The sequence below is a fragment of the Poecilia mexicana genome, unplaced genomic scaffold (genome assembly GCF_051168715.1).
Source record: "Poecilia mexicana isolate PSO_F unplaced genomic scaffold, ASM5116871v1 scaffold_22, whole genome shotgun sequence".
NCBI classification, from domain to species: Eukaryota; Metazoa; Chordata; class Actinopteri; order Cyprinodontiformes; family Poeciliidae; genus Poecilia; species Poecilia mexicana.
Window position 1 is genome coordinate 2724204 of NW_028263391.1, and position 17815 is coordinate 2742018.

Sequence of the window (17815 nt, forward strand, 5' to 3'; positions counted from 1 at the left end):
GCCTTAATATTGACTGATGATTAATGCTTCACTACCTGGAGCATTATAACCTGTTTGTTGGTCGGAGGTTCGCTCAAATTCCCATGTGAGACCCACCCACCAGCTAATATTTGCATGTTTAGAGTTAACAAATTTCATAAAGAATTGAAATATTTCCCATTCTAAATTGTATTATTCCTTGTTTTAATTTTTAATTAATTATGTTTTGCTAGCACATCTGTTAGTATACAGGGCAGGACCATGAAACTATCAAGTGGTCAATTAATTCACCTTTTTTTTTAAAACAAAACAAAAGGTTTAGAGAGTACAATAAATATTGGGGGTTGTAGGATTAAAATGCTTCTGAAATTACTTGGGGGAGGGGGTGGATTTTTTTTTTATTTTCCATTCTTTTCTTCTATGCCCCTGTGGAAAAAATGACCCCACCCTGGCCCCCCCACTAAGTCTGGTCTAAATACTGCCACTGAAAGAGAGGACTAGTGGAAACAATCTAATTCTGGCTGGGCTTGGAGGATGTTTGTGTGCCCCGGGGGGCGCTGCCTCTTCCTCCGCCCCTGGTCCTTCAGCTCTCTGAGGAGCCAGAGGAGAACCCGACCGCCCCCGAACCCTCCCACCCCGCCCGCCACCAGTGACGCACTCTGCGGAGGAAGCAGAGGGAGGGACTTCTGCAGTTCTTACGTTAGCGCCATGCCTTGATATGATTGGTTCTCATCGAGCCTTGGGCGTCAGAGGAGATCGGGACGGAGAAAAAAAACGCAGTAAAAATAGAGCAGAGACCCAAAACTCAAGACTAATACCCATTTATTTGGGATGACCGTGGATGTGGCGTGACGTCCCGGCAGGCTGGGTGTTCGGCTGCACGGAAAAACACGGAGGACAATCCGTGAGGATTACTGCAAAGGAAAGGCAGGGGAATAAGCAGGACTGTCCGGATTACTCTCGTTGGAAAAGGGAAAACAAATGAGGGCAATTTCCAGGGAAGTGAGGATGAGCTGAACGCCAAAAAAAAGGAGCTAAAGTGTTTATATGGAAGTGGATGGGGAACATTAGTCCGGACCTGGACGGATGTTTATATTCCTGGATGACGTTTTAGATGCATAAAAAAATCCCAAAATTCTCCACTCAGGACACACTAGTACAGCACGTCCCGGAAAACCGAGCCAGTACACCGGGCATCAACACGGAGATCCGCCGTTCGTGCCGATGCCAACGGCAGACTGTAGCTTGTTCCATCATGGCCGGATCATGAGGTGTTTGACTTATCTGCTACTGCTTCCAGAAACACTGAAAAAGTCCAAGAAGCTCCCGGGGAGGCTGCCGGCATGTTATGAGATCCTGACTCTATCCCTGTCGAGCACCAAGAAGAAGCAGCAGAAGGAGGAGAAGACGACGAAGATGGCTGCGGAGTTGTTCTCTGCCGCTGGACCCAACAGCACCAACCTGGCCAACGGCACCACGGTGGCGGATGCGGAGAAGGCTAAGGAGGCGGTGTGCCTGGCGAACAGCGGCGGCAGCGGCAACATCGGCGGCCTGAGCAGCGGCAGCGCGGCCAGCACTCCGACCAGCCAGCAGAACATCAACAACAACAACGTAGATCCACCCAGCTGGCAATGCAGCCACCCCACACTCAGAGAGAGGTAGAACCCGCTGCTCAACCTGGGCTCTGAACCAACTCTGGGCTCCTTACTTTTGAAGCAGTATTACAGTTTTAAAGCAGTGTAATAATAAAGTTTCTCTTTAAGTACTCCAGAGGTCTGCAACCTGCCAAGTGGCTCTTTGGTCCGTCCACAACGGCTCTTAAAACTTTGTCTAAAAAAAACGATAAGCAAACGTCTGATTTTTAAAAAAATAAATGCAGTTTGGTTTTTTTTTTTGTTTGTTTTTGTTTTTTTGCTTGAAATAGTTACATTTAATTTTCACAACAGAATGACAAAGTGCCAGTCGTTTTTTATGCGCATCTACTTTTCTTATTAGACTACAAACTATGTCCAAACATCATCATCTTATGTGTTGCCATAATCGTTATGTTTTTCTTTGTATTAAAACCTAAAAATGGGAATAAAATGGTTGGCCTTTAAAAATAACAGATTTCAGGTATATATATTTACCATAAATTCAAAAGTTCAGGTAATAATTGTGGCTCTAAATCTTTTGTTTTTGTGGACTGGAGGTAAAAATGGTTCTTTAGATTGTAAAGGTTGCAGAACCCTGAAGTATTTAATAAAGAGACAACAGCAGGACTCCCGTTTTTATTATGCTTTAATAATTATGTTAGATTTGTTTATTAAGGGACTAGAGGTGATGTGGCAATGTCTACAAGAGAGACGTTTTAAAACAAGGTTTTGCTCGTATGTTAAAGCAAATAAAAAGTTAGACTTTTGAATTCTTAGCCACAGTATCTGAGTGACTACTGTGGCTAGCAAACAGCAGTCTGAGTGAATTCCTCCTTGCCTGAACTCTTAAAGGCTGCCAACGTTTACCAATCTAGCTCAAAAGAACACTACAGATCGTTATCAGAACAACTTGGAAGCGTTTATGTGAAGTTTGTTTTGGATGGTAGTCAGATCAGATTCTGGACAGGGAGGGTTAGCCTTGTGATATTTGTTTGGTCATGTGACAGCGAAGCAGCACAGGTTTGTGGGATGCTTAGCTAAAACAGAGAATCAATGTAGGCAGTACGGTTGCTTTTACACGTCAAAAGAGTAGAAAAATATACATAACACATCAGCCATCACGACAGTATTAATATCGGATGTTGAAATTGATCCAAATTTTCAGATTGGTGCATCCCTACTTTTTTACATGCGTTTGTGTAAAACAAAGCAACAATTAATCCAACTACTGCTGAAACAATAATAATTTAACATTGTTCCTTTTCAGAAGCAACAGGTGGGAAAGTTGTGGGGTTTCTCCAAACAATGTGAAAATGAGTTCTTAGTTTTGATGCATTGAATAAATGAGAAATGATCGCATTTTTTTAATACTGGAACCTACAATCACCGATTGGCTGTTTAAAAAATGATCTGATTGGTTGGTGGATCTTTGCTTTAAATATAAGCATACTTTGGAAACAGAAAGTGAATAATTTAACAGTGAGGCTAACTGGCATCTGTATCTAACATGAGAGCAACTGGTGTTATACAATCCTGGGCCTAACTTGTGAAACTTGGTCTTTCAGGAATGCCTTGATGTTTAACAATGAGCTGATGGCTGACATTCACTTCATCGTGGGGCCCCTGGGGGCGTCACAGAAAATACCTGCTCACAAGGTAAAACCATGTGTGTGATTCACAGCCATTTCTGTTCCTTTGTTGCCTTTAATAATAAAAAGCCAGGTGTGACGAATGTGTCTCCCGTTTTCCTCCCAGTACGTCCTGGCCGTGGGAAGCTCCGTCTTCTGCGCCATGTTTTACGGCGATTTGGCCGAGGAGGAGTCGGAAATCCATATCCCAGATGTGGAACCTGCTGCTTTTCTAATTCTGCTCAAGTAAGCCACACATGACCGATCAGAGGCCCACATCACAAAGCGCAGTCAGCGTCACTTCAAAGCGCGTCATTACTCATCCGAACGAAGCTAGGCGGAGGCAAAACGCCAGAGGTCTGGGAGTGGAGAGCAGAGGCAGCGATTAAGCTCTGGAAATGTTGGGCTTCTCCTCACTCCTTAGAAATCCTCAACCATCGTTTCCCATCTTCAGACACATATTAACAGAAGTTATATAATTTAATGTAATATTGCTTTTTTTTGCGCTTAGCTTTGAATAATAGTGTATCACCTGTTGATGTTGATTTTTGTAAACTAGTTGCATAAAAAGACATTTAAATTTGATGTATTTCAAAGGGCAGTATCATGTAAAAGTTTTACATCATGTTATAATGTTATTCCCTCATCAAAAACATACCTGGGGTGTTGATTATGTCATGCATGTTTAAGAAATCCTTTAATCTCCAATGGCAACCATCCAGCTTTGCAAAACCCCAGGATGGACCTAGCTCCACCTTCGAGACAAAGCTCCTCCTCAGAGCTGCAGTTTATCATAATGTCTATGACAAACAGTTGTTACAGAAATGTTTTTTTTTGTTGTTTTTAAAGAACTGAAGTTAACAGTTAATTGATTGTGCTGTAAACGGCACTATGTGCCTGGAAAACACATAATTCTACTCTTTTAAATACATTTTTGTAATATAATTCAAAAAGCGAAACTAATTTTATAAAGACACTTGACACAGAGTGATATATTTCAAACATCTAGGCAAGAACCACCTACCCGACTACAACGTCTCTCTGTTCCTGGCTTTCTAACCATATAGTCAGACAGACATTTAAAGAGGAGCAGCAAAAGCAAATGCAGTGGATTAGCAGACCACTGCATTACTGTCATGAGACTGCCATTCAGCAACACTCTTCAGTCAGAGGCCTGTTTGGATTCAATGTAATACTGACTGCTACTGCAGATCTTTTGTAGAATACCTTCAAGATACTTGGGTGATGTGAGCTAGCAGAACATTTCATTTCCCTTTATACACAGTTAAATAAATTTTGAATTGGCTCTATTTTGGCTCATTCTGATTATCCTAATTGCTCAGGTAAAAAGAAACTCGACTCTTTTTCTTTTTTTTAAAAGACATTTCACCTCTCATCCAAAAGAAAGGCAAAGGCATTTTGGATGAGAGGCGAAATGTCTTCAAGGAAAAAGAGAAGAAGTCCAGTTTCCTTTAACTTAATCACTTAGGATCATCATGACAATCTGGCCTATTAGTATTTCATATACAAAGTATATTCACATAATGTCTGGCTTGAATATTTATTTATTTTTTTTGTTATGAATAATTGCATCAGTTTGCCATTGAGGTAATGTGACACCGCCGAGGCTGTAAGGAAGCCCAGGTAGCTCTAATGGCAGCTTTCAACTCGCCTGTGTTGTTGGCTCAGATGTCTCATCTTCCTCTTAGCAACACACCATACGTTCTCTAAGGGAGTTCAGTCAGGCCACCATTTTCTAGCATCCCTTTTACAAGACTGTGAACAATCAGCTTTTTCCTTGTTTGATCTTGTCTGGCTGACCCTCTTTGTGGGGATATGAGAGGCTCGACAACTGAAAAGTCAGCAATTCTCTTCATGACAGTGTAGGCCGTCACATTTCTGTATTAATAATTTTTCACTTGTTTGACGTACAGTAATATTTAGATTAAAAGAAAAACCCTGAATTTCTGGTTTTCATCAATGATCAAAATTACCAGCAATAACTGCTTCAAATATTTAACTTTGTTTATACTGAATGAGTTCATGATTACTTGAATCAACTTTACTATTCTATTATAATTCATTTATTTCATTTATTTAAGAAAAAATCAGATAGCTAAGCTAACCAAATACTGAATTTGATGCACAAGCCTATTTTTGTTTAAACATAAACTGATGAAATTAAATAGAGTATATAAATATTACTTTTGTTTACAGTAGGGTCGAACCAATATGAAAATTGGGATTGATATCGATACACGATAATAATGCTGTTATGGCCAATAACCGATATTTACTGATATTATATACATTTTGCCACTGTTTTCACAGCCTTGGAGAAAAAAATGACCAGAAACGGACAGCAACAAGATGGAAATAAATATCGGTGGTTAATAAAATACAATATATTTTACTGAACCCCAAGGGGAAGTTGCTTAGTATCGGTGTAGTTTTATTTATCGAGGAGATACCGATGTTAGTGCCGATATATCGTGCATCTCTAGCTTACATTCTTTTCCTCTCAGTCACATGATTTAAACAGAATTTCACTATTGTTTGATTAGAAAAATTGGTTTCCGAATTAAAAATAGTTTGTGAATTGAATCGTGACGTTGAAAGCTGGAATTGAATCACTAGACACTGAAAGATTTGCATCTTTCAGCACCTACATAATCCTAATTTCGTGATATTTTTTCTGCTCTCAGATACCTGTACAGCGATGAGATTGACCTGGAGGCGGACACAGTGCTGGCCACTCTGTACGCCGCCAAGAAGTACATCGTCCCGGCTTTGGCCAAGGCTTGCGTCACCTTCCTGGAGACGAGCCTGGAGGCCAAGAACGCCTGTGTACTGCTCTCCCAGAGCCGACTGTTTGAGGAGCCGGAGCTGACGCAGCGCTGCTGGGAGGTCATCGACGCCCAGGCCGAGCTGGCGCTGCGCTCGGAGGGATTCTGCGAGATTGACCTGCAGACGCTGGAAATCATCCTGCAAAGGGAGACGCTCAACACGGATGAGGTGGTGGTGTTCGACGCGGTCATGAACTGGGCTGCGGCGGAATGCAAAAGGCAGGGCCTGGGGCCCACCACGTGCAACAAGAGGAACGTCCTGGGCAAGGCACTGTTCCTGGTGCGGATACCCACCATGAGCGTGGAGGAGTTCGCCAACGGAGCAGCGCAGTCCGACATCCTGACCCTGAAGGAGACGCACAACGTCTTCCTGTGGTACACGGCGGCCAAGAAGCCCACGCTGGACTTCCCCCTGGTGCCGAGGAAGGGCCTGTCCCCGCAGAAGTGCCACCGCTTCCAGTCGTCCGCCTACCGCAGCAACCAGTGGCGCTACCGGGGCCGATGCGACAGCATCCAGTTCGCCGTGGACAAGAGGATCTTCATCGCCGGGCTGGGGCTGTACGGGTCAAGCGGCGGCAAGGCCGAGTATGCCGTGAAGATCGAGCTGAAGAGGCAGGGGGTGACCCTGGCTCAGAACCGCACCAAGTTTGTGTCGGACGGTTCCAGCAGCACGTTCCCCGTATGGTTCGAGCATCCCGTCCAGGTGGAGCAGGACACGTTCTACACAGTGAGCGCCGTGCTGGACGGGAACGAGCTGAGCTACTTCGGTCAGGAGGGCATGACGGAGGTGCAATGTGGGAAGGTGACTTTTCAGTTCCAGTGCTCCTCAGACAGCACCAATGGGACGGGCGTGCAGGGAGGGCAGATCCCAGAGCTGGTGTTCTACGCCTGAGCTGCTGCCGCTGCCTTCTAGCCTTCAAGCTAATGTAGCATTCAGACATTCTGTTAACGTCACATTAACTAGCCTGCGTAGTTCCTCCAGAGACTATTTTAAAAGCAACAGGAGCTGTTTTATTCTATTTAATTTAAGGTTATTATTATTTTTTTTTATTTAAGTGCTGATTAAAGGTTATTTACTCTGCTGCTTGTTTCGAAGGGCTGCATCTGCTGTGGAAACCAACACTCATACTGTGCTTATGTAATCAAACCTGGAGTGAGTAGAGACTGCTTTAAGACGTAGTTTAATACAATGTTGTTCTTACAGTTACAGCAGCAATATTCCACAAGGAGCGACCTTAATGTAGGGTTCTGAGTAGACATACAGGGAGAGACGGAAAGCTCTTCACTAACGGTGGCTTTGCACTTCAGAGGACGACCTCACAAACATTTTGTGTCTTTTGTAAAATACAATTCAACTGTTAGCAGCTTGATGCTGTTAAAAACCTGATGTGTTCTGTCCAAGAATGCTTACACACCTCATAATAAAATGTTAAAGTTCTAAACAGATGCAAATCTTTGTGTTGGGGGGACAAAAAGGGGGTTATGGTGCCCCCTGGTTAAGGAGGAATAAACTGCAGCCTATTTTAGTGAAAAGATCAATCACTCAATCAGAACACCTGATCATCTCTGATTAGATGATTAGAATATTGATGAAATGTTCATTCATCTCAGTTATTTTATTGAAACAGTGATAGAATATTATTGCAGTGAAGGATAATTAGTGTCATGTAATATTAACGTGTTAAACCTTTTAGAGTAATCGTACGTGTTAACAGCTCTACCTTTTATACATTTATTAAAATAAACATATTAAACTATCCAAATGAACAAACAATTCAGTCCCTGAAAACAACACAAGTTTCTTATTAGCCGTTTCCCTCCACTTCCCATTTCTGGTCTAATTTGTGCCATCTATTCTGTAACAGGCTGATGTTTGTGGTTCTGACATCAAGCAGTTTGAAGCTACAGTGCCTTGTAAAAAAATTATAGAATGCTAAATGAAGAGGATAAAGTGAAAATCAATACCTATAGCTGGAGCGTTGATGCAAAGTTCTTTAGCCAGCATGAGGAAGGTTTTTCCCAGCACAAACACATTCACCTGTGAACACAAACACATGAACAACTTGTTAGAAAACTGATTAGACATGTGAAAACCTGGTACTGTTAGATCCTCCTCCGTCTGTAACAGACATTTGTACAGTATCGACTAAGCCACTGAACCCGCCCAAAGCCACAGACAGACTTCTAATCTGGCTTCAGACCATTTGGTCCACCAGTTCCAGTGTTTGTGTGAAGCAGACTGGAAGCATCTGATACAACCTTTGCTTCCCAGACTGGTTTAGCAATCAGATTATGCAAATGGACCAAAGTGTGAAAGCATTTCACATGAACATGACCGATTAAAAACTGAGCTCTTACAGAATTTGAGCTGCACTCTGTTACTGCACCTTTTCCCCGCCAGCAGGCAGAATTTCCACATCTCAACTAGAAATCTCAATGTGCCCCATGGTCAGATTGCAGACACTTCTTCCTGAATGAATGTGGACTGCTGACATTTTAGCAATATTCAGTTTTGATCATTTTATTTTACCTTTGATTGATACAATGACCCAAGGCCTCCTTCCGTATGAACAGAGCTCTACTTCTATAACTCTAATATGACCTTTACAGACCTGAGCCACACATGAAACAGGAAAAATGGTTTGTCATAACTATGAACATTCTGATCTCCAATGTTTAACATTTTAAACTTCCACTATCCAAAAATTTTGAAGAGTTTTAGAATGTTTCAGATCTTGCTAAAATCTACGAACCATCAGAGAATTTGCTCTCTGATGGTAGCTCCCACATAACCACTCTTTAGGCTCCAGTTTAGTCCATAGCCTGGGAGATCAATGAGGTAGTGTTACTCTTCCATCACCTTCATTTCTCCCATGATGAAAACCATCTGTGGTATATTACAGCTTCTTCTGTAATCTTCAAATGAAATCATTTTTTATGTTCACATTCAAGATTAGGGAATGTTTCCAACACCACACAATAAAGCGATCGACTGTATCTTTGGAGACAGTCCATTGTTTTTCCCTTGCATGCCTGAAAACAGCAGTCTTCAGAGTACCTCCAGCAGATGACAGGCCCGATGCATTTAATAATACCTGATGGTATTATGCACGTTTTGGAGAGATCAATCAGCTCCATAATATCCAAAATCAGAATAAAAAAAAACTTTCAAGAAAAGTAAGTTTTGGAAGAAATGAAAGAAAGCTACTGTCCCTTGCACTGAACTATTCCAGAGCACAAAATATGGCAGTCAGTCTTTGGAAAGTGTATAATATTAAGGTGGCAACAAGCATTAAAAAAGCTAATTATAGTGTTTACTTAGAGTAAAGAGTTCATATTTGTATCTTAAAGGGCCCAAAGGTGAACAAGAACATTACATGTTGTTGCTGTTGTCCTTCTGGCGCCTCCTGCACCAGGGATGTCACAGCTAAGCAGCCTCACTCCACAGCTGTGCGCACACAAACTTGGCGGATGTTTTATGCTGGATGCCATTCCTGATCCCACCCCCATAATTATCGCAGGAAGGAACCAGATTTGAACCAGGAACCTCCAGGACCACTTCTATTGAACCTCTACCACTCGAGTCACTGCTGACCACCAACGGGAGAAAATAAAATCTCAACTTTAACAATACTGACAAATATTACATGTTTAGATACATGGTTAGTTAGCTTTTAGAGGGATGTTTGCACTGCTTCAATCTCAGCCATTGGGTTTGATTTTTTTTTACTGTTGAACCGAGAGTGAATTCACTCTCGGTTAAAAGAGCTGTCCACTGCTTAGAAAGTAAAATCACTCATTAAGCAGTGTCCCAAAAAAAAATCAGCTTCTGCAGAGAACATAGTCAAAGGAAGGGAGGATGAGAAATATAGGAAGCTAATTAGTCAAAGTCCTGTACAGATGAATAAAAAGTAACAGGCTAGCACATATGTAATTAAAAAGCAAAGATACTGAAATAAAAATCTGTTTTAGTTTTGCAAACTTGATTAAAGTTGCAGTGTGATGAGTGCCACTTCATAGCACAATCAAGTAACCATGTTAACTTCAGTTGTTATAAAAATGCTACCTATATCAAATGACTTAAAAGAAATTTTACCTTGTAATTAATTTAATGCCTTGAAATTGGGCCTCTGCCTCTAAAAAAAATCCTGCTCTGATACTTCACCTTCAGGAAATCACCACAACATTGCTAAAAGTTTAATAGAGGAGCCAAGTTTTTACCAGCGTTCACTGAGAAGTAGCTCCTATAATGAACTCAGCAGAGGTGCAGTTCTACCAGGTGTTTGCTATTTGCTGCTGGCTAGTCTGAAGGGATTGCAAGGGAGGAGTGTTCTGTGAAGCGGAAGCTCGGAAACTGAAGCCAGTGCCAGGTCCAACCAGGTGTTTAACACAGCTTAATGGTTGCCATGGGAAATTAATGGATTTCTCAAAAACGAAAGAAAGAATCAAAGCAACACGAGCTTTATATCATTATAACATGATGTAAAGCTCAAAAGTTACCTTATAATCTGCTCTCTTCTTTACTGGAATCCAGAGCTGAGATTTCTGAACTGAAGCGATTTGTGAGAACTTACTTCTACCTGTAAAAACCTTGTTACTGTGTTCTGCTGTGTGAGGCGTCTTCCTGGGTAAACCTGATAAAAGTTTCTAACAATAGTCTAATCTTTAAGAGACAGACATGAATGAGGATCTTGACAGGTTTCATCTGGTCTGCTCTTATTCTTCAAATGGAAAAAGGCTGAGCTGGTCAGTCCTTTATGTACAGGTCAAGTAAAAGGCAATGAGTGGTCCAGATGTTTCAGATCCATTTTGTAATGCACATACATATGCATATATAGGTGAGAGGTTACCCCATATGATGGTAGAATCAGACCAAATGATGCAAAATACAAGAAAAATATGATTAGTGATATCTTCACCACTGAAGTCCTGAGATACTGAAATGATGGTCAAGCAAAATACAGTCGTCTACTGTACTAAAATCATCGGTGAGATCCAGCAACAACAGGAGCCGACTGTGTATCTACAGCCAGTAAATGAGTCAACATCATTGGAAATCCCATTTCTGGAAGATGATTTTCCCCGAAATGCAGACTGTAGCAATTCAAATCGATACAAAGTTGTTAACTAGTCTCCATCTGAGCTGAATGTACTTCTTCAAAAAGCTTTTCTTTTTAAATAAAAAGGCAACATTTAAAATATGTGTACAGTTTGTTAGACATCCAGGCTGGGCTTATCCTGTCAGTTTAATCACAGCATAAAATAACAACATAGGAAAAAAACAACCAGCAAACAAACAATTCAAAATAAGACACAAGAATCCAAAGTAGAACATATTTCTTCATCAAGCCACAATGAAAGTGAAGTATGGGAGCAATTCAGTGAGAATCTATAACAATATACCAGCTGAAAGAGAAATGGGTTGAACTCCCTCAATCCTGGCCTGTGTAACTCAGCAGTAAACCAAACCCTCCAGAATTCATTATTTGGAGTATTTCTTATGTTTTCATCCCAGCTTTGAAACGCCCTCAAAAAAGCTAGATGCTTTCAGTTTCCTGTCACTGATCACTTTGTCAGCCTGAGATGATAATTACTTGATTGTGCAACAAATGACACTATGTAGCTGGAAAACAAATAATACTGCCACTTTAAGAATCTGTGAGAAGGTGAATCTGTGAAGACTGAACTCTAATGCCACTAAACAGGGTGAGGGAGGAAAGAAGCACAACGACAGTAGGATACACAATAAAGTCTGAAAATACTCATATTTTCCAACCCTTTTTGTTTTTCCATACCAACACCAACCATGTCAAATAAAATCAAAGTCCAAACTGGACACAAAAAACAACAATGTTCCCTTAAGTTATTTAGTCTGATAAATACATTCTCATGCTGTTAAATGAATCTCTGCCGTGCCATTTTGTTTGTGGCATTATTAAAAACTTCAAACATCACTCTCACTGATAATGAATAAATTAGGGGATCAAAGAGTTTCTTTGAAACTTTGTGGAGCTGATGGAAGCAGGAGGAGCTGTGTGGGTGGAACTGGGTGAAGCCTAGCGGGGCACTACAATCGTCTGCGTTGGGACCGCCCATCACAGATGTTTCATTGTGTTTCAGCCCACTGGCCGTCCAGAAGGCTCTGCGGTAAATTCGTCCCCCCAAACCACCCTCTGAAACAACATACTGATGGATACTGTGGAATAACAAAGGGACAGAGCCACATTCTACCGTCTTCCTCCAGAGGTAACAGAGTTAGCCCAAAATTAAGACTTGTGGCAGAAGGGGGGGCTTCAGTGCTGAAATCTGGAGCAGAAGGCAGCAAAGGCTAGAGAATAAGGTCATGACCTCCAGTGAAAGCTCTGCCATTCCTTCAGACAATCTGCCCGGACCTCCTGGTGCTTAAGGAGGACCAGGCGTCCAGGCCAGACAGATGGATGGAGTCTCACTGCAGCACCCTAGGGAGTCAGCAGGGACCCTGGATTCCAGCAAGGAATTTAGACTCAAACGTGGAAATGGAGACATATGCCAACATAAAAATGTCAGCATTAAAAACTGATCTTTACAGAAAAAAAACAAGCCTGTGGCAAGTAGCAACCTCTAAAGTACAAAGAATTAAAAAAAAAAAAAACAAAAAAAAAACATTTACAGTAACTAAAATCTGTTCTTACCATTATTCAAGTGAACAAATCAACTCTCTGTTTGATCAGCAGGTTAGAATATTAAACCAATCCACTGAGTGAATACAAACTGGAGGAGGCAAAGATAAACTGAAATTAACCAAAAATACATAACTCTCTGATGTTTGGACTATGTTACTGAATAAATTTTATGTTTTATCATCTTTTATTTAAAAAAAAAGGCCTAAGTTATGTTGTTTTTTTTTACTAAAAGAAAGTCATAGTTTAAAAGCTTAGTTTTAAAGTTTAAAGTAATACATTGTGATTTCTTTTCATTTGTATTTTTTGTTTGTTTGTTTTTCTTAGGATTTTCTGCATAAAACTTAACACTTTGAGTCCAACCAATCAGTATAGACGATGTTACAATGTTCTGATCTCGTTGTTGAACCGCTGCTACGCTACTGGTAGTAATATCTGACAGACGGAGCTTCGCTTCTGCTCCACCTGGTAGTGACTCTCACACCGAACCTCTGATTAAAGCTGCAGCATCTAACCTAAAAAAATAAATTTTACATACGTATTAAAACTTTCGCTGTCCTAACATGAGACAGATAATCTCTAAAAAAAATAATCGATCTCCTCCCTGATCTGCATAATTACTCCGCTCAATCAGAAACAGCCAATCAGAACTAGCAGTAATCAGCTAGCCGCCATGCTATCAGGAAGTTTTCATTCAGTAAATCAGGATTGTTTATTGTAATGGAACCTGTTTTTGCCTTTGAATGTTAAGTTTTATACTTGATTTTTTTTGGCAATGTTGAGAGGTTTTATTTTGGCTCTTTGCATTATTTAGCCTCTTCAGAGCCTTCATATGTTATCAGTCTGTTAAAGATAGTATTATCAATAGCAGTACAATTTGCACAATGCCTGTTTTGTTTAGTTTTCTTCTTGAAAAAAGTTATTAAAAACAAGTTTTTGTCTAAATTAAGGTGAATTCATGGTTCCTTTTTCCACATAATGTAACCGGTAGTGTTTATGATAAAAAAGAAAAAAATAATAATTATGTGATCGGTATCGGTGATCGGCCCTCACAGGTGATCGGTATCGGTATCGGGAGGAAAAAACCTGATCGGCACATCTCTACTATTTAACCCTAAGACTAAGCCTCTTTTGTTTCAATGCTTTTTAAAATAACATAGTAATTGTACGGTAACATAATCACAAGAATAAGGTCAGTATTATGCTAAATAAATAAATAAATAAATAAATGGTAAATTTAAGAGGCGATCATAAAGTAAAGGCATCCTAAAATACCTAAAAAACCCATACTGGTTTTAGGAAATATCGTGAACCAGAACTTTAAGAACTTTTTTATTTTTTTTAATCAAATGTTTGATCTGTATTGACCCTGAAGAGTACAGAACAACCTAGGAAAGTAACTTACACGTAGAATGGTTTAGATCAAAGCATGTCGTGTTTTAGAGTAGCCCGGGCATAAAACGGTTTGGGTCATTTACAGGAAGTCTTAGAAGTTGAAACACACATCAGACAGTCTGAGTCATTTTGTACCAAAGAACGAGGAAAACATTCAGTCTGACGACGTACAAAGCTGAAACAGAAAATAAAAGCAGTTGTATTTGAAAAGTGGCAGTAGCTGTGTTTCCGTAGCACCTGTGGAAAACTGTCAACATTCCGCTAATATCAACAAAACACAATTTCGCAGTTGCGATGTTTCCATTAAATAATTAAAATCACAAATGAATAAGCTTGTTCACGTGACAAGTGTCATTAAAAATTAATCATGCCACGCCATGATCCTCCTACTACTTCCTGTCTTCTTCCTCGTGGTTTGGACCCGTGGCATCATCCGGCTGCTGATCATGTGACTTGTGTGATGTGAGGAAAAAAAAAAAAAAAAAAACAGTTTCCATTGCAGTTTTGCTAAATAAACCAATTTTGAAACGACCAAATATGAAATTGCACAACTAGACGGTCTATGGAAACGCAGATACTGATTGAGCGGATTGGGATGAAAACGCCTGTATAGTTTCATATTTTTATTTGTAAGAAATGTAATCATTTTACAATCCTGAGCCACTGTAAGTTGATCTCTATCACATAAAGTCGCAGTGATGATGCTGATGTTTGTGGCAAGGGAGAGCTTGAGTTCATCCACCGGCACATCCCGTCATCCGGAGATTTCTTTGCACAGCAACAGGCACAAACGCAGAAAACGCCTCACAAAAGCTGCAGAAGACAGCTGATATTTAAAGGAAAATTTTTTGATGTGGCATAGTCATTCAGATAATGCAAGAAAGATCAAGTGGCTTGGGAGTGGATCCACTAAAAAACACAAGTAGTGGAATGGAACTGGCCCACAGCTGCCCAAACACCCAGCATTAATCACCCCCCTTTCAGCCCCTCGCCACAAAAAGACAAACCTCACCCTCCAAATACCAGGGTGTATAAGATGGGGGGCTGGAGGATGGGCCGCCAGCTACTGCAGGACAGCTGGGAGCATAAAAATAAAAGCTCCTGACCAGCTGTGACTCAAAGAAATGTCCCACCATGACCACCACACCCTCCACTCACTGCAAATCGGCTGCCATTAAATATGCAGACTAATGGAGGTTTCTAAATTTACACACACACACCTCAGGTTTTATTGCACAGAACAGACGTGTGGCCGAGCGGTGAGGAAGAGCTGCTTTTAGGCACAACCTAGTGAGGGGCTAGGAGCCAGTTTCTGCACTTTATGAACATTTGTTGGCAATTAAACGGAAAAAGAAATAGAGGAAGCATATGTTTATTTTTAGAGTTAAGCACGCTGCGATTGTTTCAGTAAATCATAATGGAATTACCCTCATATTGGTTAGTCAGCCTTGTAAAAGCCAGAAGAGGAAAACATTAGCAGTTTACATATACTTTAGAGCAAAACAAAATGTAATTTTGTATCTTTTTTTAACGGCACAGTAAATAGATTCTATTTGCCACAAAAGCCAATGGTCACAAGTCAAACTGATTTCAAATGCGCTGCAAAAAGCACAAAATTTGACAAGGTATTTTTCTAAATCTAATTTATAGTGCAAATATTTCAATTAAAACAAAACCAAAACTTGCATAGCAGCATGTTTTAGGTCAATAATTCTGGAAAATTGATTTTCCAGTGGCAGGGAAATGACCTTCACCCCCACAGAGCCGGAGTGCTTCGGATAGCATTTCACTAAAGTTAGTAGATGAAATCAGGTTTATGCATTTACTCCTGTTACCGTCTAACATTAAAACGTGAAATCATTTTTCACAGCGCTACACTGATAACATACCTGCAAAATGTCACTGAGATCCAGCAGCATGTCTGAGGAAAAAAGGTCAAGGCAAACAGGATGAAAGGAGGGACACAAAAGGTTGACCACAGATGAGAAAGGGCAGCTGAGGCTGATGACGGCGTCACTTCAATATTTTCTCTGAAACAGTATTTTGAGAAAATAAATAGATAAACGTTCCTTTATCATACACTCTGTGATCTTTACATGCGTAGTGTTTTCTAATGAGAGCTACACTCAAAGCAGAGCAGTTCTTTTAAGCAAGGTAGTGGAGGAGTGATGATTTGAACTCATCTGGACTCATTAAAATCAACGTAGAAATACTTTTATAAACCCAAAGGATTTTAGGATTAAATATGCATCTATAATCTACAACATAACGGTTGAAAATGAAAAGGATTAAAGTGAAATCACCCTAAAACAAACCAAAAAGGAAGTTGAGCAACTGACATAAAGAACGTAAGGGGGATTTTCCTGAACTCAAAGTGTTGCTTTCGGTGCGACTGTCTGGCAGTCCTGTACAAATTGGGATTAATTTTAATTTCCAACGTCTTTAAAAAAAAAAGAGAGAGAGAAAAAGAGCCAAATTACATACTAGCCTCAATAGAGTTTCAGACTAGTCAAAAAATCAAAAGACAAAAACACACCGCAACATCAGCCTCTGAATGTCTCTTCCTCCTGGTGCTCAGCTGGCGCAGACATTTGGTTGCCGTGGTTACAGTGTCTCCGTGGCGACAGGTGCACCTGTCTCCAGGGTGTCAGGCTGGATTAACGAGGCTCCTCTGAAACAGGCCTCACAATAGAATTAGCAGGCGTGCAGATGAGATGGAAAACATAATCCCGGCACACGGCACCTGGAGATTAATGGACAACCTGCAACCAATCAGGAGAACCAAAACCAGGAGAACCCTAAACACACATCTGGGTTCTGCTCCTCAGCACAGGGAAGGACACAAGGTCCAGTTTGATGGGTGGTGAGCTTACAGATGTTTATCTTAATGTCAAGTTACGTCTTAGAACACATTGTTCTAAGATGTAAAACAAAAAGCACAGCTGTTCATATGAGCAATGAAAACCTTTCAGGTAGATAAGACCAACCATTTAGCAATCAAGTTTTAATGTTTCTCCAAGCACAGTACAGACAACACAATTTAGCAAAGCCTGGCTCTTAAAGGACCGCAAAGCGCCTTCGGATCTTGAAGCTTGAAAAGCTCTTTTCTGTACACACCGTTGTTCAGTCCTTTCAAGAAATTTTCATTTGGATAAAAGTCAGGTGTTTGGTCCAGTCCAGCAGTTTTACCTTCGATCTCTGAAATCAACTAAGAGTTTCCTTAGCTTTGTTAGTGACTATTGTCTTGCTTAATCCAGACTTTAACCCAAATGTTCCACCTGTACTTTGAACAGCAGTGTGACATTTATGTGCTTATTAAGGGGGCAGTATTATGTAAAACTTTAATTTTTCAGCTTTATATCATGTTATTTCCTCATCAAAATCATACCTAGAGTGTTGCTTTGATTCTTTCATCCATGTTTAAGAAATCCTTCAATCTCCCATGGCAACCATTGGGGCACGGCTAAACGCTCGCTCTCACAAAGCTCCGCCTGTTTCCACAGAGCTCCTCCCTCTGAGCTGCAGTCTCCAGCCCAGTTTCCGCCTCACAGAGCACACCTCCCTCCCCCACTCAGCTCCTCCAGACTAGTAGCAGCAATTAGTAAACATTCACTGGAAATGGGAGTCTGCTGAGCTCATCACAGAAACTCAGTCCAACTCTCCAAAGAGCTTTT

The 17815-nt window shown here is 40.7% G+C and overlaps 2 protein-coding genes across 2 annotated transcripts in view; one reads left to right on the forward strand and one right to left on the reverse strand.

Annotated features, from left to right (window-relative positions):
* Window positions 1-17815, reverse strand: part of LOC106920393 (transcription factor IIIB 90 kDa subunit-like) — a 72078-nt gene that overhangs the window by 40564 nt on the left and 13699 nt on the right. The window contains exons 5-6 of the mRNA XM_014991376.2: window positions 16031-16062; window positions 8053-8125 (exon numbers count right to left, since the gene is read on the reverse strand). Of these exons, the coding sequence (XP_014846862.2) occupies window positions 8053-8125; window positions 16031-16062 (105 nt within the window). The remainder of the gene's footprint in view (window positions 1-8052; window positions 8126-16030; window positions 16063-17815) is intronic.
* On the forward strand, window positions 708-7529 carry LOC106920394 (BTB/POZ domain-containing protein 6-B-like). The gene is made up of 4 exons (XM_014991378.2): window positions 708-1637; window positions 3179-3269; window positions 3369-3487; window positions 5947-7529. Exons 1-4 carry the CDS (start codon window positions 1204-1206, stop codon window positions 6977-6979), a joined length of 1677 nt encoding a protein of 558 aa, XP_014846864.2. The 5' UTR covers window positions 708-1203; the 3' UTR covers window positions 6980-7529.